Consider the following 23,959-nt stretch of genomic DNA (forward strand, 5'->3'; position numbering starts at 1 on the left):
ATAACTGTATGACACAAGTAGTTATAGACCTGTGAGTTTAACTTATGTTCCAGTAAAATTAATGGAAGCACTGGTTAAAGAAGCACTGCAGGATCATCTAGACAAGACTTCAGTTATAGCTGAGACACAGCATGCTTTTGTTAAGGGGAAGTCTTGCCTGACCAATTTGATTGGATACTATGATGCAGTCAGAAAAGAACTGGATGCAGGGAATAACTTTGATATTATATACTTGGATCTTAGAAAGGCCTTTGATACTGTTGCACATGGAAGACTGCTGCACAAATTGGAGCAGTGTGGCATTGGAGGAAAATTGCTGCTATGGATAAAGGGATGGTTGAGGGGGAGAAGACAGAGAGTGGTAATCAATGGACACTGCTCATCGTGGACTAATGTTATTAGTGGAGTCCCTCAGGGTTCAATGTTGGGTCCATTATTGTTTTCTGTATTTATAAATGATATTTATGATGGTATATCAAGCTTAATGTCCAAGTTTGCAGCCGATACAAAGGTTGGCAGGGTTATTAAGGACACTAATGACAGTACGTTGCTGCAACAGGATCTAGAAAAGTTCAGTGGATGGGCTGAGAGGTGGCAAATGAAGATTAACATTGACAAATGTAAAGTACTACATATGGGAAGCAGTAATCCCAGAGCAACGTATGAACTCTGTGGTACTACACTGACAGTGGTAGAGAATGAAAAGGACCTGGGGGTAATTGTGCAGGCAGATGTGAAGTTCTCTCAGCAGTGCAGATGGGCCGCAAGAGTAGCTCATGGTGTCTTGTCAATGATATACAGGAATTTTTCTAGCAGGGACAAGGAGGTGATTATTCCCTTGTATAAGGCAATGGTCAGGCCACACCTTGAGTACTGTATACAGGTCTGGAGGCCTCATTTCAAGAAGGATGTAGAGCTGCTGGAACGAGTACAGAGAAGGGCAACAAGATTAGTGAATGGAACAAAGGGTTGCTCTTACGAAGAAAGGCTTAAGTTTTGCAAATTACAGTGTCTGGAGACTAGGCACCGGCGAGCTGATCTGATAGAGGTGTATAAAGCCTTGAATGGTTTGAGCATGCTCAATGGTGATGGGATTCTTCTTCTTGCTCAGAATAATCACCTGAGAGGGCATAAATTCAAATTGAGGAAAGACAGATGTAGGATAGATGTGAGGAAGTTTGCCTTTAGCCATTGATAGCCTAAATAAATATAAGGCTGAGCTGGACAGGTATTGGGAACGAAAGGAGGGGTGAAATGGGAGCGTTTTTTTCTTTGGCTGATGCTGCATAAGCTTTCTATTTTGCATCGTATGCCTCTAGTAATGCTAATGCTAATTTCGTTGGGGTTCGTTCGGTCTGTGACAACCAAATGCTCTGCTTGAACCTTTACGATAATGGGACTGATAGTAACCCCATGTGCAACTCCTGAAATACGGCACCTAGCATACTGGAGGTGACTACCGAAGTGCGAACCAATGTAAGCAGTGGTCGAGGTGTAGTAGTGCCTACACCACACGGAGGAATGCCGCCGCTCTGTGTTACGAGGGGGTAGATGACCATCGTCAACCCGTGCAATTCCGCCACTTTGCTTATTGGAACCTTGAAGTGGCGGAACTGATGTTTAGTCTCCAGATCAAAGCTCTATCAATTTTCCCCCTCTACCATCCCTTCCATCATGTAGCATGACTGAAGTCGTTTGAAGTTACGATGGACATCGTAACTTCAAACGACCTAACCAACAAATCTAACCTAACCAACAAAAGGCTGTGAAAATGTGGCATTGATCCCTCTTTTCCTTATTGAGTAATGTACAAACATTTTAAACCCATTAATTTATATCCACTGCCCCACTAAAAGTAGTTAATTTTTTAATACTAATACTTTCCTTACACCACCATCATGCTTATAGAAACGGGAGTTATAATGAACAAAATTAGAAACTGGAGATCATCTTTAGTTCCTTCCAAATACGTTCCTACTTTCCATAATTGATTAATCAATTCTCGTTGGGACTTCACTACATTTTGATGATTGTTCAAATACTATTGACAGGGTCGTACCTAACACCATTAGCTGTTAAAACATGTAGCCTGTGATGCCATGATCGTTGCAACATCACGGTGAGTGTAGTCGTGGTCATGGCAACACTCACGCCTACTAATATCAACATGCACAGAAAACAGACAGTTTTCCATGCCTTGGGTTTCAAATGAAAGCTGTTTAGTGAGGTTTGCAGTGCGAAGAAGTATAAGACAAAATAATAACATTCTAAACGGAATATTTCAACTACAAACGGAAGACAGAAAGGTATAATTTTAATTTTTATATAATAGCCTTAGTGTTAGTATACGTAGTGACGAGTGATGCAAGCTTATAGAGCCCTCGTGGGTAGCACAGTTGGTATAATCACCGTCCTCGTCACACCGGTGGAAAAGACCTGAGTTTGAATTCTGTGAAAGACGCAAGGAATTTTTATGGGCCTTATAATATTTCTGATTCTTTCCTGAATTTATTCAACCTACTTTCACAACGTCGGGTTGTAGATGATTCCACGACCAATCACTCTCGGGCTGAAAGCAAATTTTCGCAGATCATTCCTGTCTTGTAAGCATCCTTTTTCGATTCACAGGATAACACTCTCTATTTCCGGCCACTGAACCACAGGAGTAACTTGCCCAAATTAGATGATCGCATTTCTGTGATCATCTAATGCATTTTTCTTCTCTGATACTAGCCTCATCAGTTCATCTGATATCCATTTAGGTCTGAATCTGGAAGAATATCTCTTAGTTGATGTGACTTGAAGAATATGTTTAGTAGCTTCTACAATAGCATCCCTGATATAATTATAAAGTAAGAAAATCGCTGTCAGTATTCCTGAAAGCAACTCTCACGTTACCGTTTAAAAAAACATACACTGTGCTGCCACTTTATTAGGTACACCCCTGCTGTGCACACAAACGGTTTGTCCAACAACGTTGCAAGTCACATGACCACAGTTGTGGATATAAATGCAGCAGAATAACCTTTCTAGTATCAGTTAAGCGTACAAACCGTAGCATGAAAGGGGAAAAGGAGTGATCTAACCGACTTCGACCGTGGCATGGTAGTAGGTGCAAGACGTGCTGGACAAAGCATCTCTGAAACGGCAGTTCTGAACTTTTCACGCACCACAGTTTCAAGGGTGTATCGAGAATGGTGCAACGAACAGAAAACATCCTCTCAACGGCACTCCTGTGGAAGAAAATCGCTTGTTGATGAGAGAGGTCAGAGGAGGATGGCTAGAATTGTGCAAGCAAACAGACGGGCCACAATGTGCACATCACGTCACGATACAATCTTGGCGCGCAGAACAAAATGGGCTACAACAGCCGACGGCCACATCGCGTACCTTTGTTATCAATGAAGAACAAGAGAGCACGCCTCCTATTGGCACAGGAACATCAGCACTGGACTATCGAGGATTGGAAACAGTTGCTTGGTCTAACGAGTCGAAGGCTCAGAATTGGGCGAAAACATCATGAATCCATGGACCCGTCAAATCTGACGACTACTGTGCAAGATGGTGGGGGCAGTGTTAGAAAAAAACACTCTGTGGGGAATGTTTTCTTGGCACACGTTGGGTCCATTGATACCCATAGATTCGCATCTGAATGCCACATCGTTGTTGACCAAGTGCATCCATTCATGGTGACAGTTTATCCTCAGTCAGATGGTTACTCCCAGCAGGATAATGCTGAATGCGCAGGTGGATAAAGTCCGAATCGCTATGGACTGGTTCCAGGAATATAACAATGACTTTTCTTTGCTGCAGTGGCCCGCTAAGTCTCTGGATCTCAATTCTATTGAACATCTTTGGGATGAGCTGGAAAGGGCTGTTCGCTGCAGACGTTTTCAGCATCTTTTCAGGCTGTTTTGAAGGCTGAACACGCTACTAGGTAGGTGTACCTAATAAAGTGGCAGCACAGTGTATGTCAGTGTATTCCTCATTTGAAACTTATCGGTATCGTGTGAATAAAAGTACATAGTTAAACGAAGATCAACCCAATAACATGCACACCAACACTGCTTATAAGCTGCAAAAACTAAACTACGTAACTGAACCACAACACGTGTACAGTCAGGCAGCGCTACAGTTGCTAGCAGCCGAATCATAAAATGAACATAATAAAAAAAAAAAAAAAAAATTCAAATGATGTAGGAACATCGGACACTAAGACTATGTTGCTTCGTGTATACTGTGTGTAAATTGCGTGTTCTGTGGTCGATTTTCTATTTGCTGAACAAAAAACGAGTTTCTGGCAGAAAAACCCTGCTACCCTAGCCTGAGACCGACTAACTCTGCCACGTTGTGAAAAAGGCCCATAAAACTTCCTCATATCATCGACGGGACTCGAACCGTGATCTTTTCTACCCGGTGTGGAGAGGACGGCGATTCTACCAACTGTGCTGCCCACGAGGGCCTTGAAAAGGTACCCAGACTTAGCGTGTATTCTTCGTAGATGCATAAACATATACTTGCTTGAAATATATTCAAGCCTTCAGTTTAATTCTATTTATGTTCAGAAAACTGCTTTGACGTCAGTTTTAGGCAGTCTGACAAACAACCTTTTCGGGTTCCATCAGCCAGATTTAAATCCCATTAAAGGAATTGATCGCGATCTAAAATAGAGTTTATTTCTGTGAGAATAATTTCCATGTTACAAAATAAATAATTCAGCATTCACGAACTGTTTGTGGAGTGTGTTGGTAGGGCACGTCATGTGACTCACAGCAATAACAATCCAGGCATGGCATAGTAACGTGTATTGCGATAATGTCAGTACGATTCTAAGCCTCCCTGGAAAATCTTCTTTAAGTTACAAGCGCTCCATTTTCACAGGTAAGATTTATCAGTTTTGGGACATCGCGTCAAAGATACTTCGACGCAGTGTGGATGACACATTTTTGTGAAATTATCCCCTCTTCCATTGGGTTACAAATTGTTTCAATATTTGTTTACAAAAGCAAAATCTCAAAAGCTTTACATTGATATTATTCTGAACTGTGAAAACGGTGTCATATTTGTGATATTTAACTCATCAACCTGTGTACAAGACGGTAAACTCTGAAAAAAGGCAAACATTTAGTTTTCATGGGTCAAAGGCTGAAATTGCAATGAATCCCATTTAAAATGTAATCCTCCCTAAGAAATTTATGAGACGGGATTATTCGCTAGATGCTTTTCTGCTTTATCATATTTCATCTAATGCTTCGTGTTAGCCAATATCTACTCTTCTATGTTGGTCTCAAACCCCTATTCCTTCCAGCTACTCCATAAATTTCAGCAGACTGCGAACATTGAATTGTCGGTTGAAGTTAATAGTGAAAGTAGCCAGGAAGGCACCGCAGTTTTTTCTCGATGATTTACTTCCAGTGCGTCTAGAGAGAAGAGGACTACAGTTCCATTATACAAGTCGATGGTGAGACTGCATTTAGAGTATTATGAATTTTCAAACAAACTCGAGTGGAAGTGAATATTAGGGAGACTAATAGATTGGAAGGAAGTTTACATTTGTTGCCTCGTTGGGTAGTTGCGGTTGGTCAAATTTAAGGAGCAACTAGATCGGTACCTTCTGGTGGTGGAAAGGATATGATAAAAGGTTTCTATTTTTTTTTGTTCTTTTTTAGTTAATGTAACAAAAACCTAGCTTCCTTGGATCTTCAGTAATAACTAAATATTATCGGGTGTCCTCGCAAGTTATAATTACTATCCTCATCGAATCCTGTCAGTGATGCGAGGAACTTTTAATAGCGAGATCTCAGGCGAAGAGAGCAAGATTTTTTTCTCTAAGAATCCCAGGTTTTCTCATCCAGCAAGACAAGCACACCCACCAGAGAATACACGAGTTCGTGGACAAAATACACATGGGCAGACCTCTATAGGAGCAATGATTACCTGTGACAGTCAGACAACACTTTCAACGGGCTGTCATTCTGTTAATGAGAATGTCCAAGACTCCCTCTGGTCCTGAAGTGCATTCTTTCATGAGAGCAGTTCATAGCTCATCTAAAATTCCAGAAAATGATTGATGATCCTAAACTTCCTAGAGCATCATCCTGTACACGCTCAGAGGAAATCAGATCTGAGACCACGGTGACCAGGGATGACGTCTGGATGTGGCCACTTCCAGACTACCATATGAACGTTGTCCTGGGTGTTTTCATGTTTAATTTTCCAAAATTCATCATTTTTTTTTTTTTGTAAATTCAAAGATTTGAATGGAAAAAACAAGGTAATAAAACCACCAGTAAATAAAGAATTATGTTCTGTCCTAATGCTCTGTTCCACACCATATGGAACAGTCGAAAAGTATCTTATTACAGTTTCCTTTCCTCAGAAAGGAAATTTCTTCAATTTCTTCAGAAAGGTCTAACAATTTCTCAATTCCACCATCACAAAGACTCTACTAGATCTTGACGGCATATCTAAATACTTCACTCTAACAAAAAGTATCAGTTACTTCTTCACGTCAACTCTAAAAAAAACAACGCCCAACGTTAACAATTGAATATAAATTGATATATATATATATAAATACACTGAAAGGACAGAATTCATAGGATAACTGGTTCCTGTGCAAAGCGATAGGACCCCGACTGTCACCCCCTCTAGCTAGTGGACGAACCCACCGCTTGGCAGGTATATAGATACACTGCATTCACGTAGACGGTAATTCGATGTCAGTATGGATAAATGTCGTGAGTTAAATGACTTTAAAAGAGAGATGATAGTGAGTGCCTGACGCATGGGGTCACTCTAAACGCTGAGTTGGTACAGAAATTGCACGATTCCCTTTCGACAGTATCAAGAGTGTATCGGGAATATACGCCATTTCCGAAATAACATCTCATCGCGGACAGCGCGGGGCGGAGAAAGATTGTGGATGAACGTGGTCGCCGACATCTGTCTCGCATTGTTTCGGCCAACCAGAGAGCGACAGTGACACAAATCACCCCCGACTTCAACGAGGGAGGTGACAGAAACGTCTCCACTAAGACCATCAGGCGATCATTAGCCGCAATAGGTTATGGAACCCACTAGAGTCCCATTGCTAATACCACGACACAGGACTCTACACCTAGACTGGGCGGAAGAACATCGGCACTGGACCTTGGATGATTGGACACTGGTCTTCTGGTCCGATGAGTCTCGTTTCAGTTATTTAGAGAGGAAGGGAGGGTGCGTATCTGGCGGAAAACGCACGAAGCTATGCACCCGTCGTGTCTACAGGGAACTGTTCAGGCAGGTGGACGATTGGTAATGGTCTAGGGCGTGTGCTACGTCTAGACGCATCTCTGAACGGTCCAGGTTACGTGTCCATTCTTGCAGACCATTTGTATCCCTTCATGGTCATCGTTTACCCACAGGGAAATGGGCTCTTCCAGCAGAACAATACGCCTCCCCACAGAGCCGTGGTGACTAGAATATAGTTCGAAGACCATTCCGCAGAGGCCATGGAACGGCCTCCCCATTCACTGGACATAAATTCTGTGGAGCATCTCTGGAATGCTGTGGAAAGGTTGGTTCGAGCTTTGGAACCTCCACCCAGGAATGAGACGAAATTATGGACAGCGGTGCAGAAAGCATGAATGGAAATACATGTGGAATGCTTTCGTGAACTAGTATACTCAATACCTCGCCATGTGACTGCCCTTATCCTGGCGAAAGATGGGCCTATCCGTTACTAGGTAGATGTCTCATAATTTCTGTCCACTCAGTATAGATAACAGCAGTGATTAAGCCAGGTCACCTGGAAAAAAACAAATTTCATAATTACAAACGGCATTGTGTGTGTGTGTGTCTGTGTGAGAGAGAGAGAGAGAGAGAGAGAGAGAGAGAGAGAGAGAGAGAGAGAGAGAGAGAGAGAGAGAGAGAGAGAGAGAGAGAGAATATTAGTCTAAAAGAACGAAACTCTACACTCGTTGGGTAGCACAGTTGATATAATCCAACACTAGGCGGAAAACACTTCAGTTCGAATCCTGTCAATGTCATGAGAATTTTTTACGCGAGGAACACAATCGCGTCTTTTCACAATGTGGCCGAGTTAGTCAGGTATTGGCAATGGTAGCGTGGCTTTTTCTGCCAGAAACTCGGGATTTTCATCCAGCCAGCAACAAGTCGACCACACAACACTCGCAATTTACAGACATTAGTATTACACAGCTCGAAATGCTTTTCATGAATATTTTAGTGGGAATGGTGTCACCGAAGGCGAATATTTGATATACAGGGTGATTCATTACCAGTGCGACAAACTTGCAGGAGGTGTAGGGGGCACAAAGACGAATCGAAATTAGCATTGCAGGGTCCGAAATGCCTTCGTCATGCGGTAGAGGACGTTGAACGGGAGGTCACGTGAACAGCGATTACTCTGGAAGTCAGCATTTGCGAACCGTTTCTGTTGAAGAAACCAAGTAGCAAAAGTCCTCCGGAGTGGATAATCCGCAGGCTCCAATGATTGGACGCCTTGCAGATGGTATGAACTCATTTGGTTTGTTGACAGTATCCTCCATACAGTGGATTGGGAAATACCCAATCGTTGGCCTATCGCTCGAGTACTCGTACTCGGATTGCCTTCTGCAAGACGTAGGGCATTCTCCTCATTGTCTGGCGTCCTCGTCGTTCGCTCTCGATTCATGGTACCTCTCGTGAAACAACCAGTCTCACGTAACCTTCTGTGCACACGTGCGAAAATCGTATGATGAGGAGCACGCCTGTGCGGGAAACGTTCCTGGTACAAGCGCAGAGCGGCGCGCCCGTTACAGTCCGCAGCTCCATGCGCGAGGTGCATGTCGGACAGTTCAACGTTTGAATACTCGTCCATCCTACTGCCTCGGGAACCGGTTCGCAAATGCTGACTTCCAGCGGGATCGGTGTTCAGGCGACCTCCCGTTCAATGTCCTCTACCGCATGACGAAGGCATTTCGGACCCTGCAATGCTATGTGATTCCGATTCGTCTTTGTGCCCCCTACACCTCCTGAAAATTTGTCGCACTGGTAGTGAATCACTCTGTATATAATGGGCATCCTGGCATGTAAATTCCAAGTAGCAAATATAAATCGATCTACCACTACTGACACTATGCTGCTGCAACAGGATCGGGAAAGGTTGAGCAGATGGGCTGAGAGGTGGCAAATGAAGTTTAACATTGACAAAGGTGAAGTACTACATATGGGAAACAGCAACCCCAGAGCAACGTATCAACTCTGTGGTACTACACTGACGGTGGTAGAGAATGAAAGGGACCTCGGGGTGATTGTGCAGGCAGATATGAAGTTCTCTGAGCAGTGCAGACAGGCTGTTAGAGTAGCTCATGTTGTCTTCTCAATGATATACAGGAATTTTTCTAGCAGGGATAAGGTTTGTTTGTTATTTGGTTTTTAGGAGCATTAGCAACTAAGGCCATATTGCTCCGGGAATATGCGGTGGTCATTCCCTGACCTTTCCGCATCCTCCGTATTTGGCGGTGACGGGCTCGAACCCCGGTCTAATCAAGAAGCGTGTGCTACGCACTGCTGCTCCTTCCCACCTGGCTACGGAGGCGGCTCAGCGATAAGGAGGTGATTATTCCCTTGTATAAGGCAATGGTCAGGCCACACCTAGAGTACTGTATACATGCCTGGAGGCCTCATTTCAAGAAGGATGTAGAGCTGCTGGAACGAGTACAGAGAAGGGCAACAAGATTAGTGAATGGAACGAAGGGGTGCTCTTACGAAGAAAGGCTTAAGTTTTGCGAATTACAGTGTCTGGAGACTAGGCACCTGCGAGGTGATCTGATAGAGGTGTATAAAGCCTTGAATGGTTTGAGCATGCTCAATGCTGATGGGATTCTTCCTCTAGCTCAGAATAATCACCTGAGAGGGCATAAATTCAAATTGAGGAAAGACAGATGTAGGATAGACGTGCAGAAATTTGCCTTTAGCCAGCAGGTGGTTGGTTGGTGGAACAGACTTCCATCCCTTGTCGTGGAAGTTGATAGCCTAAATAAGTTTAAGGCTCAGCTGGACTGGTATTTCGAACGAACAGAGGGGTGAAGTGGAAGTGGTTTTTTTTTTTTTTTTTTTTTTGGCTGATGCTGCATAAGCTTGCTTCCTTGCATCAAATGCCTCTACTAATGCTAATGCTAATGCTAATGCTTACAGAACAGCGCAACCAGTGTTTTGCAACCAGTGTTTTTATGACTACAAAAAATGTGTCACGCAGTATCGTCTCTGCACTATGAAAGCAGTTTCAGGAGACAGAAACCATTACAAAAAAGGCTGGCCAAGGTCGTCCGAGGGCTACATCAATCATAATAGAGCACTATCTAACCCTAACAGCAACACGTAACCCTACGATGTCCTGCTATCAGTTGTCTCCTAAGGTTGCCGCGGCCACAAGTGAAAACATTTCCAACCGAACTGCGTTAGGCCTCAGTTCAAGTGGACTCTACCCAAGGAAGCCAGGGGTTTATATCCCATTAACTCCAAACCACTGCAAAGCTCGTCGAAACTGGTGCCGTGAGCATGTGACTTGGAGCCCTGAAAAACAGGGTACAGTTCTTTCTCTGATGAGTCCCGTTTTGGCCTACAAAGGGATTCTAGACGTTATATCATCTGAAGACAACGATGAATGTGGTACCATCCCTCCAACATCGAGGAAAGGGACACTTACGTTGGAGGCGGTGTTCTCCTGTGGGGCGGAATAATGATCAACTGCTGCACCCCTCTTCTTCATGTTTTTGATATGGGTACCGTAACTGTCCAGAGGTATCGATAACAGATCCTTGAACTGTTATGTGTGACTTTTTAGGGGTTGCGGTTGGCCCAGATTTTCTTTTCATGCACGACAACGCCACTGCACATTGAGCTTGAGGGGTGGAGGAATATGTTGAAACTGAAGATATCCAACGACTGCTATGGCCAGCGCAATCATCAGACTTAAGTCCGATCGAACATGTGTGGGACGCCCTTGGACGTTGTATAGCATACATACAGGCCAATCCTCGGTGAGCCACATAATCTTATGGGCACCCTTATATCGAGCATGGTTCACCGCTTAAATGTTCTGTTAATTTAAACCTCCCAAATAACGAAGTGGATTAACCACCTGGAAGTGATTATTAAAATGTATTTTTATTCTCTTTCTTTTTTCACATTCTTTGACGAATGCCATCCAGGTATTGAGTCTATAGAAGCCTCAGACTAATGGAACTAAAATTATCTCTCTCTCATTTAATGGCGTAATTTAAAAAGAGCTAAAAAAATGTCATGCACAACTTATTTGTGAAGCTTGCTAAAATAGCAAAAGTTTCTTAATGCTATCGAATTTATCTTACAGAAATGGAGTGTAATGAGAAGAACATGAGCCATCCATTTGAAGAGAGCTTGGACGCAACAGGTATGATCATATATGATAATGTTTCTTCGGCACAGCATACATTATTCTTTGCTGCACTGATTAAGCTGTTAACCTTTGGCTAATGCTTTGAGAATCAATACATTGTATTCGTAATTGCACGCATTCTTTGGTCAGTTTCCCTGTTTATTGGATGAAAAACCTTGATGACACGAATAATTTTTATGGAAAACCATACATTCGCCAGGTGTTTTCCACCGGCTCTGAGAGGACAGTGATTATGACCCCTGGGTTACCCGAGAGGTAAATACACTGGTTTCCAGAATGGAAAGGGGGTTACTTGCACACAAAGTGATATCTACCCGCCCTCGTGGGTAGCAAAGTTGGTAGAATCGCCGTCCTCCCCACACAGCGTGGGAAAGACCTGAGTTCGAGTCCCGTCGATGACAAGAGAAATTTTTATGGGCCTTTTTCACAACGCGGCTCAGTTAGCCGGTCTCAGGCGAGGGTAGCATGGTTTTTTCTCCCGGAAGATCGGGTTTTGTGTCAAGTAGCGAGTTGGAAATGAGAATAGCCTTGGGCAGGCGAAGTTTTTACTGCTCCTGGAAATAGAGACGTTTTTTCTGTTTTATTAGCTTAAATTGGCATATTAACTTATTTTCTAGAGTAGCTTTATATTCCGAGTTACGATACTTAGTTTAAAGTTTAACTTAGAGATTTTGTAGGTATTACTTAGTATCGGTGGGTAAGTGTATCCAATCCATGGTAGGTAAAAAGGATAGGTGGAACAGGACCAGGGTAGTGTATGCCAGGGGCAAAAGTTGATGACATTGTAGACCGGATATCATCTTTTAAGGGCGCAAAAGATGATATTGTTGTACGCGTTGGCACTAATGATATCAAGAGTAGGAGACCGGCGGAATTACTTAACAAGTACAAGTCAATGTGGAAAAAAAACCGTGAATTAGGGTTGAATTTGAAAGTGTCTTCAATCCTGCCCAGACGTCACCGATACATAGAACATTCGCGGAGATGGGAGAAATCCCAGGAGCCGCTAGACCCTCAATATACCTCATACATCATACACGAAAGGAGGGAGTATATGATGAGAGCTCTGTCGATCAATTCGACCCTGGAAGGATTGTGCAAGGCTCAAGGGGTAGAATTTTTTTTTCAGCCTGTCTATACTTGTTAACAGGAGACACTGCTTCTACAAGGACGGGATACACTTAAATAGAAAGGGTCCAAGAATATTTGCTGATGCTATCGAGGCAGTGTTAGGTGGGTCGGAAAACTGATAGCTTGGGGGGGATACACAGACTAAAAGGTTAAAAGTAGCCATAGGCAGAGGTGAAAGTGATCCTTGCACTGCTTCTATTGGAATGAGCAGAAGCCTGAAAAACAAGATGCAGGGTATTTCGGGGACTGCTAGGAGTCATTGCGGTACAAGTAAACACATGGGTTGTGTTAGGGTAGCTAAGAATAGAAACAGGTGCAGGTATACTTGCGTGTACACCAATGCTAGGAGTTTAGTAAATAAATTTGATGAATTTGAGGTATTGCTCAAAACATCAAAGGCAGATATTGTTGGGATATCAGAGACGTGGTGTCACACAGATATAAGGGATGCAGAACTGGAATTTGGGGAGTACAACGTCTACAGAAAGGATAGACAGGATAGGAAGGGGGGAGGGGTTATGCTATTAATTAAGAAACACATAAAAACCAAGGAAGTGAAGCCAGTCGACATCGCTGGACAGTGCAGTGTTGAGTCAGTTTGGTGTGACATAAGCATTGGGAGATCAAAATTGAGAGTAGGAGTGTGCTATAGGCCTAATGACTCTGATGAGTATAATAAGAAACTATACGGGGAAATAGAGTGGGCCAGTAAATCAGAGAGTCTTATAATGGGGGATTTTAATTTCTCAGATATTGACTGGAATTTGTGGGTTGATCACTCACACACTAGCAAGGCTTTTGTAGATTTATTGGATGATTGTTTTCTACATCAGCATGTTCGGGAGGCAACTAGAGGGAGTAATACTCTTGATTTGATCTGTAGTGATTATTCATGCATTAAGAATCTGCAGATAAAGGAACCACTAGGAGGCAGTGATCACAGTGTGTTGAAGTGGGATTTACTCAAAGAAGTAGCTACCATCGGGGGAAAAGGGAAGGGGTTTCGCTTTCGTAAAGGCGACTACGGTGGTCTGAGACAGTATTTGAATTCTATACAGTGGGACCAACTGATGATGTTACCAACAGCAAATTCAAAATGGGAAGCATTCAAGGAACTAATCTTGGAAGCTACCAGGCTTTACATACCAACCAAGAAATATTGTTCAAGGTTTAGGCCTAAATGGATGTCAGATGAACTAATGAGGCATATGGCAGAGAAGAAAAATGCATGGGATGCATATAAATTAATGGGTGACATGGAAGCCTATGATAGATATAAACTGGTCTGTAACAAAGTCACAAAGGAGGTTAGGCAGGCAAAGGCAGATTATGAGACATCCCCGGAAAAGGATGCAGAGAAAAACATAAAAGAGTTCTTTACCTATGTGAACTCTAGAAGGAAAGGGATGAATCAGATTGGTCCACTGGATATTGATGGTTCAACTGTTGATGATCCTGCTCAGTTGGCTAACAAAATAAACGAGTATTTTGCATCGACATTCACACATGAGGAGTTATTCAGGAAAGGGAATACCAGAGGTGAAGTAAACTCTAGCAGTGAGGTAGATGATTTTGTAATAACTGAGAGGAAAGTGGAAGAGAAATTGTTGAAGATAAACACAAGAAAGGCACCCGGGTGGATGGGATCTATCCAGTTATATTAAAGGAGGCAGCAAAGGAAGTAAGCAAACCCTTAGCCATAATTATGAGAGCTTCCTTGGACTCAGGGGAGGTACCCATGGACTGGAGATGTGCAAATGTCACCCCAATTCACAAAGAAGGATCAAAGGCTGACACAAGTAATTATAGACCTGTGAGTTTAACTTCTGTTCCAGGAAAATTAATGGAGGCACTGGTTAAAGAAGAACTGCAGGATCATTTAGACAAGACTTCAGTTATAGCTCGGACACAGCATGGTTTTGTTAAGGGGAAGTCTTGCCTGACCAATTTGATTGGATACTATGATGCAGTCACAAAGAAACTGGATGCAGGGAATAATTTTGATATTATATACTTGGATCTTAGAAATGCTTTTGATACTGTTGCACATGGAAGACTGCTCCACAAATTGGAGCAGTGTGACATTGGAGGCAAATTGCTGCAGTGGATAAAGGGGCGGCTGAGGGGGAGAAGACAGAGAGTGGTGATCAATAGACACTGCTCATCGTGGACTAATGTTATTAGTGGAGTCCCTCGGGGTTCGGTGTTGGGTCCGTTGTTGTTTTCTGTATTTATAAATGATATTGATGATGGTATATCATGCTTAACGTCCAAGTTTGCAGATGATACAAAGGTTGGCAGGGTTGTTAAGGACACTACTGACAGTATGCTGCTGCAACAGGATCTGGAAAGGTTCAGCAGATGGGCTGAGAAGTGGCAAAGGAAATTTAGCATTGACCAATGTAAAGTACTACATATGGGAAACAGTAACCCCAGAGTAACGTATTAACTCTGTGGTACTACACTCACAGTGGTAGATAATGAAAAGGACCTGGGTGTAAATTGTGCAGGCAGATATGAAGTTCTCTGAGCAGTGCAGACGGGCTGCAAGAGTAGCTCATGGTGTCTTGTCAATGATATACAGGAATTTTTCTAGCAGGGATAAGGAGGTGATTATTCCCTTGTATAAGGCAATGGTCAGGCCACACCTGGAGTACTGAATACAGGTCTGGAGGCCTCATTTCAGGAAGGATGTGGAGCTGCTGGAACGAGTACAGAGAAGGGCAACAAGATTAGTGAATGGAACAAAGGGGTGCTCTTACGAAGAAATGCTTAAGTTTTGCAAATTACAGTGTCTGGAGACTAGTCACGGACGAGGTGATCTGATAGAGGTGTATAAAGCCTTGAATGGTTTGAGCATGCTCAGTGCTGATGGGATTCTTCCTCTTGCTCAGAGTAATCACCTGAGAGGGCATAAATTCAAATTGAGAAAAGACAGATGTAGGATAGATTTGCGGAAATTTGCCTTTAGCCATCGGGTAGTTGGTTGATGGAACAGACTTTTCCTTTGTTGTGGAAGTTGATAGCCTAAATAAATTTAAGGCTCAGCTGGACAGGTATTTCGAATGGGAGTGGTTTTTTTTTCTTCTTTTTTTTTTGGCTGATGCTGCATAAGCTTGCTTTCTTGCATCATATGCCTCTACTAATTCTAATACTAATGCTAAAAGTAAACAGAAAATCTACCTCAGAACGCATGCAATTTACAGACAATATACACTGAGCAATATGACCTTAGTCCCCCTTTCAATGAATTTATTGAGGAATGTTGTGTCCTTGGCTCCATCCAGAGAAATCCACAGAGATCAGTATTGAGACATTTGGCTAGATCTCACTGACCAGCCTCAAGCCACCTGATTCTCCAGTGCAAATATTCAGGCAGGCAGTTCCTTTCAAGTATTACCCTTAACACTGGCAGTCATGACGTAACTCCTGACTTCGATTAATTGTCAGCAAGTATCCGCTTTCATTCCTGAAAAGCAGCTACCAGAATCGGTATCAAAAGGAAATATTTTAACCAGAAAAATCTGAGCTCCAATTCGCTCTGCAGCTCTTCAATTAGGGGTTCAGGCCTGACTATGAGCCAGCTAGCTAGTCCAACTTTTCGATGTTGTTGCTAACAAATCATTATTGAAACTCACGATGCTGAGAACCCCCTGCACCATACGATGCTGGCTCACTAGGCCCACTTCACAGACTTTGCGTTTTCAAGCACTAAAACCAATGGACCAAGGCTAAACTAGCTAAAAGTCCCATGACATCACACCACCTCCACCAAACTTCATGGTCAAGACAATATACACAAAAGTATGTGCGCTCCACAACCAAATGTCACGTAGAATGAAATGTTTAGTGAGACTGGTCCCTCCCTCTACTGCCTTCTGCCGCCGTTTGGGAGTGCATGAATAGTTGGAACCACGCCATTCTAAACACTGTGATAACGGACTTATGTGCAGCTGTCCTAGCGTTGAATCCATAACTATGCAGTCACCTATGGATGCTTGATGTACTGATGGATGTTTCTGTAGTTTCTACTCTCTGATCAATGATTTTCCTCAGTTGAAATGCTTGAGGTATGAACTGCTGCCCTTTTGGGTTTCTGAGGCTACCCACACTTTTCTTTCATTGAGGTATCACCTATGTTTTATCATCTTTGAATGACATTCACCAGTGATTTATGGGAAGTTCAGACAAATCGAAGTTGTACACACTGAAAGGTTACTGCTGTGGTATCCGACCAACAACCCACACTGAAAATCTGAGTTCCAACTTGCTGCTGAACAAGAAGATTCGCAAGATTTATATTAGCATATATGTGGTGATACGCGTGCATGGGGAATTCTGGTACAGGACACATTACTTGTACAGGGGTTTCTAAATAAAGCGGCAGTTTACTCAATATAAATCGAAATACCTCATAGAAATCTTGCTCTTTCCAAACATACAGCACACCTCAAGACTAAAGCAGAAATGCTTGGTTAAGAATAAAGGAAAAATGTCTCTGGTAAAAAAAAAATCCGTTTTGGCAACATTCTATATAGTCAATAGTAGCTCCGCTACTGACGTACAACTGTGTGGTGCTACACTTGGCGAGGTGGAGGATGGAGGGGAATTGGAGGTAGTTGTGCAGACGGATATGGGGTTGTCTAAGCGGTGCAAACATGCTGTCGGGATGGCTCGTGAAGTTTTGTCGGTGAGTGCAGGAGCTGTAGCGGAAATATAGGGAGAGGGTGATTATTCCGTTGTGCGGGCAATGGTTGGGCCCCATCTTGAATACTGTATACAGGTCTGGAGGCCTCATTTTGGGAAGAACATGGATCTGCTGGGGAGTATTCAAGATGTGGATGGGGTAATGGGATTGGTGAAAGGAACAGAAGGGTGGTCTCACGAGGAAGGATTTCAGTTCTACAAGTTGTGGCATTTCGAAACTAGGAGCCTGCAGGGAGGTCTGATTGGGGCTTCGAAAAGATTGGGATAGCTCGGTGCTGATAGCATTCTTTCTCTTACCCGGACTACGTGCGTGTTGTTGTTGTAGAGTTTTAGGTGCATCAGCGACTAAGGCCATATTGCTCGGTATATACTGTCTAAACTGTTCTGTGGTCAATTTTCTGTTTGCTGAACATAAAACCCGAGTTTTCCTGGAGAAAAAGCCATGCTACTCTCGCCTGAAACCGATTAACTCATCCACGTTGTGAAAAATACCCATAAAATTTCCTCACGTCATTGACGGGGCTCGAACTCGGGTATTTTCCACCAGCTGTTTGGAGGACAGCGAATCTACCAATTGTGATACCCACGAGAACATACGTGTGTGAGTGAGAGGACATGAATTCAGAGTGGGCAAGGATAGTTGTGGGATGGATGTGCCAGAGTTTAGTCTGCGCGGGTAACACAGGGGTATCGTCACCGTCCTCCCCAGACCAGGTGGAAAATGCCAGGGATCGTATCCCGTCGATGATGCAAGGAACTTTAATGGGCTTTTTTTTGTTTGTAGAGAATATTTTTCATAGAGAAATGAATGAGATTTTTGATTTATTTCCCAGTATAGTTTGCCCACCTAAATTTGTTACTCCAATTTCTGGTACAACCCATTTTCCAGATATTTTTTTAGGAAAATAGATAAATCTGGCAACCTACCCAGTTAGGCGCAAGGGGGCCTTAGCAATAGCCTGGGGCTACCTTCCACCATATAGCTAATACTACACTAAACAACATGACATATAACATTGGCTGCTTAAATTCAGGAAAATCTGAGGTCCCAATTTTGAAGATTTGATAGGTTAAACTGTACTTAATAGCAGGGCTACGTCAAGACTTTTTGGACTAACAGGAAAATGTCTTCTCTTCAGTATGTAAAAAAGTCCCACTGACACAATATTATTCACCCATCACATAAGCTGACACAGGGATGCAGTCATTCCAAGACTTTCTTCTTAACATGGCCCTACTTATGTAATTATACTGTACATATTTAGTTAAGCTGATGATAGTTGTCTCTATAAATGATCATATTCTTTGTAGCTCTGACATTCAAGCAAACACAGGATAAGTACATCGCATCTTCTCTTGAAGGGGTATCTGGCAAGAATGGCAGAAAAGATGAATTCGAAGATGGTAAGCAGGAGCTGTTTTAATTTTTTTTAATTTTCAAACTAAGAGATTATGGTTGGAGTGCTTTTTTATACTTTAATTGAATCACTGATGTTTCTGGTGCCCCATGCTTAGAGGCTGGACCAGTAGGTGAGGACATGTTTGCCTCATCTACTGTCACTGGAAGTGTTATTTATTCTACTTTCAGAATTGTTTGTACAATATTTTCACTGACAATTTGTTTCGATTTATCTGAGGCATTCTCTTGTTATTTATTCATATTACCAATCTTTTATTTTCTCAAATAATTTTTAACTTAAAAATTAAATTTACGTGAATGCTATTTTATAATTTGAACTTCATCGTAATAAAATACAGTATATGAATGAATTTTTATACCAGGACAACCCAAGAATGGATTTTTGGGGAGGGATAATTGCAATAATTAGATCTCAACTAATTCTAAAACTATTCTTGAACGTTGTCCTTCTGCATTATCTGTGAACAGAACAATTTTCCTAACATTAGCCCCTACCCAGACTGAAACTCCCTTTTATGCTATTACATTCCCTCCCAAAACATGAAGGTGGAATCTTCTCTTGGAACATCCAAGACATAGAAACATGAAAATTTGTGTAAAGTTTATCATTTCACATGAATCCCTCTTATCGAATCAAGTTCAACTGTGAACTCTGTCCACTATCCTAAGGGATACCCAGCCAAGCTCTTCACCATGCTCCAACATCAATTATCGCATTACTTGAAAGGGGTGTGGGACGTCAGAGATCAGAATCGTGCTAATTTAGTGCACACTACTTGTATCTGTAAAAATTCAATGGATATAGCAATTCAGTCTATGAAAAATTTTAACTACAGCTTACAATAGATGTAGTTTCTGCAAAACAAACTTACTTTTTGGGTTATTCTTGAAAGAATAACTCAAAACGTTTGTTTTCCACATACTTCACAGATCATTAACACAACCAACTTGCCTCTTTTTCCTATAAATTTTACCTATGATACCAGAAGGTAATTTTCTCATAAAAATGCTCGACTGTACCAGCCGTGGCAAACATGCACTATGGTAAGGACTCATATGTCAAGAACACCTTCAAGGCAAACAGGTTTGTTGTGGATTCTGTTGCCCCTTGTTTGAGCATTGCCTTTCTATCTCTGGCAACCAAATATCTTTCAGAGATGATACATGACAAAACAAGTGAACATTATTAACAAAAAGAATTCAACAAAATTTAGTGAGCTTCATTCTTGAATGCAGTGTTCTTTCTTTGCATTATGAGTAAATTTTTAAACATGTAAATAAAAGTTCAGAAATGTTCAAGCTGAATGCAGTTCCTTATGCACATCAATATCTTCCTAGGATGCTACACTAGGAGCAATTCTAAGTGGCATGAGCACCGTCACCACAAAACAAGTTCATATGACTTGAAGATTCTGTAGCTGTGAATTCCAGGGATTAAAGCAGAAAATGGATAAAGAGAAAACAAAAGACTTGTAATTTGCTTTTTAATGTAGCATCCCCATCCAGAGTATCGGCAGGTTAGACAAGTACAACAGATCAATACTATTTCTTCGGAAGATCACAAGTGATTAGTTGTGAACCTTGGCATGGGGAATTTCCTTGTTATATCCCACTACAAAACGATGACTCATTGCTATCTTCCATACCAAGTTTTCTGTTCAACAATCTTTCCAAAAAAAAACATCCAGCCCACTGTCCACCAGAGTACTGTTTACCATCACTTAATTTCTGTGTTTCGTTCAATCTCCTCCAAAACGTCTGTATGTGACATACAAACACAACAATCTTGCGAAACTCCAGCACTAGATCCTCATGCCAGGCAATAGATGGAGGAACAACAGTTGAGATGCCAAACATTGTATGCATTATAACAGAAAACTAACTACTTTGCAATGGTGGCAAGTGATGCAAGAAAGCAAGCTTATAAAGCATTAGCCATGAAAACTTCCAATTCCTATCCATCCCCACCAGCTTTTGTCTAGGTCTTCCTTGAATTTATTTAAGCTATCCTCTTTTGCTACAACAGGTGGAAGTTTGTTCCAGCAATCAACTACCCGCTGGCTAAAGGCAAATTTCCGCACATCTGTTCTCCACCTGTCTTTCTTCATTATTTCCTTGAATTTATGCCACCTCATATGCGTAGTCTGAGCAAGAGAAAGAATCTCATCAGCACTGAGCTCAATCCATTCAAAGCTTTAAACACCTCAGTCACATCATCTCGCATATGTCTAGTTTCCAGTCAGCTGCACATTACGGAACTGAAACCTTTCTTGGTAAGAGTACCGTTTTATTCCAATCACCAATTTCATTGCCCGTCTCTGTACCGGTTCGTTCCAGCACCTCTACATCCTTCCTAAAATGGGGCCTCCAGACCTGTATTCAGTACTCAAGATATGGCCTAACCATTACCTTATACAATGAGATAATCATATCCTTATATCTGCTAGCAAAATTCCTGTATGTCATTGACAAAACCCATTACCTGGGCTGTCCTAATAGCCTGTTTGCATTGCTCGGAAAACTTCATATCTGATTGCAGTATCACATAGTTTTGATATGTTAAACTGGGACTGCTACTTTCCATATGCAGTACCTCGCATTTATCAATGATAAATGTTAGTTCTCACCATCTGTTCTAAGCCCATCTGTCTAATTTGTCTATATCGTTTTGCAGTAGCATGCCCCGATTATACCCTAAATGAACCTATGATACATTATTGGTACAACAAGTCCTCATACTCGATCCAATTGGCTGTGAAGAAACCCCACTTTTTCAGCTCAGTACTGTATGCCCGGCTCAATGGTACCTGCTAATCAACGTGTGATTGTAAATAAATGAGAGGGGCGAATATGACTAGGAATTTTTATCTTTTTCATTGATAAAATACAATGCATAATTAGACAATGGACGAAATTTGGTGTCAAATGCAATACAGCTAGGAACTTAAAAGAAAAAAAAAGGGTTATGCCTAAAGTTTTAATATCCTGCACTCTAATATCATTGCTATAAACAGCAATACAATAGCAGTAATATGATTTCTTTTTCATGTTCCTTATCCTCAAATAGTTTTTCAGGATCAATTTTTTTTGGTAAGTTTTTCAGTTTTTCTACTTAAAAGAACCTGTTTAGGCACTCTAGATTATTGAGCATGCTGAAAATAGGTGAGGTCTGTCTAGACATTCTGCATTTGGAAGCAGCTTTATAAGTAGGTTGTTGTAACAAGGTTTTAGGAGCATCAGCGACTCAAGCCATATTGCTCCTGTATATTGTCTGTGAATTGCGTGTGTTCTGAGGTGGATTTTCTGTTTCCTGGACGAAAAACCCGAGTTTCCGGGCAAAGAACCAAGCTACCCTCGTCTGAGGCCGACCAATCCTACGTTGTGAAGAAGGCCTATACAACTTCCTCACGTTATCGACGGTACTCGAACCTTTTCCACCCGGTATTGAGAGGACGGCGATTCTACCAATTGTGCTACCTACAAGAGCTTATAACCATGCTTTTGATCTTTGGAGTGTGTAGTCTTTTGGTAATAAGGGTGTATATATAACCTGCTACGCCCAAGAGCTCTTGGGCGTAGCAGGAAGCAAGAAGACTTGTGCTCGCTGCAATGGAGCACAACTGAACCCTATACGTGACAACCAGGAATAACAACTGAACCTACTTTATAAAGGACAAGAACTGACTTGACTAAACTGGACGGGACCTGGTCCCATGAGCGATATCCCAAATGGGAACATCAATGCCACTGAAGACCAACTGCAGCTTGCTGCTCGCCATCTTGGCTCTCAAACCATGCTCCCTTGCATGGTCCTATCTTTTCCTCTCTTCTCCCGACAGGGTGAGGGGACGGTATCTTCCGTCCCCCTCACCTCCTTGCTACTCCCCTCTTCGCCTGGTGGGGGCATGGGCCTGCCCCACTGTCTGTCTTTGCTCCCAGCCTTCTGTCTCCCCCCACTCTACCTAATACGCAAGTGTATACCCCCACATAACTTAAAATTTAATAATGACTAAATTTAATTGCATTCACACTAAACTCATTTGGCCTTTCTACACAATTTTCTTAACCCCCACTGAGCGAAAATTTTATTTTATTTATATATATATATATATATATATATATATATGTATATATATATATATATAATTAGATTTAAATAATGTTAGAAAAGGAATATTACATAATAAAAATAAAAAGGAGGGTACAGCACACATCAGGGGCAGCAAAACGCATAATCCTCTACATGATGCTTGAAATATAATCTTATAAATTAAAATAAAGTTATATAATAAAATAAAATAATGCCAGCAGTACGGCAAGACAAGAGCGAAAAAACAAAATTAAACTTAAATTCAAAAAAAGGGAGGGAAAAGAAATGTAACAAGAATAAAAATATTGCAGCAAAAACTCTAAATTAATTTAGAAAATCTAAATATACGAATAATCATTCTTTGAAATTTAAAAGCCAATTAAATGAAATTTAGCGGTGCCCCCTCTGATGGGCACCAAGTCCAAATTTATGTGAAATATCACCAAACAGAGATTTAAACTACTACAACAAAACCAAACAAAACAAAAATAAACAAAAATAGACTGACCATTATGCCCCATCTCAACAGAGGACCACAAGGCCAATAATGGTCAGGGAAGATGCAGCGAAAATCAAAAATAGAACAGACATTAGCACTCCAGTACAAAGCCACACTACTGACAAAGGCAAATTTAACCCGTTTATATAAATGAATAATGAACTATAGATGGCAGTACAGGCGCAGCGTTAGCAATTCGCCCAATACTATCATGTGACATAATTAGATTTAAATAATGTTAGAAAAGGAATATTACATAATAAAAATAAAAAGGAGGGTACAGCACACATCAGGGGCAGCAAAACGCATAATCCTCTACATGATGCTTGAAATATAATCTTATAAATTAAAATAAAGTTATATAATAAAATAAAATAATGCCAGCAGTACGGCAAGACAAGAGCGAAAAAACAAAATTAAACTTAAATTCAAAAAAAGGGAGGGAAAAGAAATGTAACAAGAATAAAAATATTGCAGCAAAAACTCTAAATTAATTTAGAAAATCTAAATATACGAATAATCATTCTTTGAAATTTAAAAGCCAATTAAATGAAATTTAGCGGTGCCCCCTCTGATGGGCACCAAGTCCAAATTTATGTGAAATATCACCAAACAGAGATTTAAACTACTACAACAAAACCAAACAAAACAAAAATAAACAAAAATAGACTGACCATTATGCCC

General features: G+C 41.5%; 1 protein-coding gene across 2 annotated transcripts in view; it reads left to right on the plus strand.

The window, feature by feature from the left end:
• Positions 1-23,959, plus strand: part of LOC150075788 (uncharacterized) — a 32,903-nt gene that overhangs the window by 3,904 nt on the left and 5,040 nt on the right. Inside the window, exons 1-3 of one of the 2 annotated variants that reach the window (XM_090387742.1) lie at positions 2,234-2,306; positions 11,363-11,422; positions 18,578-18,670. In XM_090387742.1, the coding sequence (XP_090243868.1) occupies positions 11,365-11,422; positions 18,578-18,670 (151 nt within the window). In that variant the 5' untranslated portion in view covers positions 2,234-2,306; positions 11,363-11,364. Of the gene's footprint in view, positions 1-2,233; positions 2,307-11,362; positions 11,423-18,577; positions 18,671-23,959 lie in introns of those variants that run through there. The other variant, XM_090387741.1, reaches the window with a different exon arrangement.

Source organism: Mastigoproctus giganteus, chromosome 13, assembly GCF_048544385.1.
Source record: "Mastigoproctus giganteus isolate SK-2022 chromosome 13, ASM4854438v1, whole genome shotgun sequence".
Taxonomy (NCBI): domain Eukaryota; kingdom Metazoa; phylum Arthropoda; class Arachnida; order Uropygi; family Thelyphonidae; genus Mastigoproctus; species Mastigoproctus giganteus.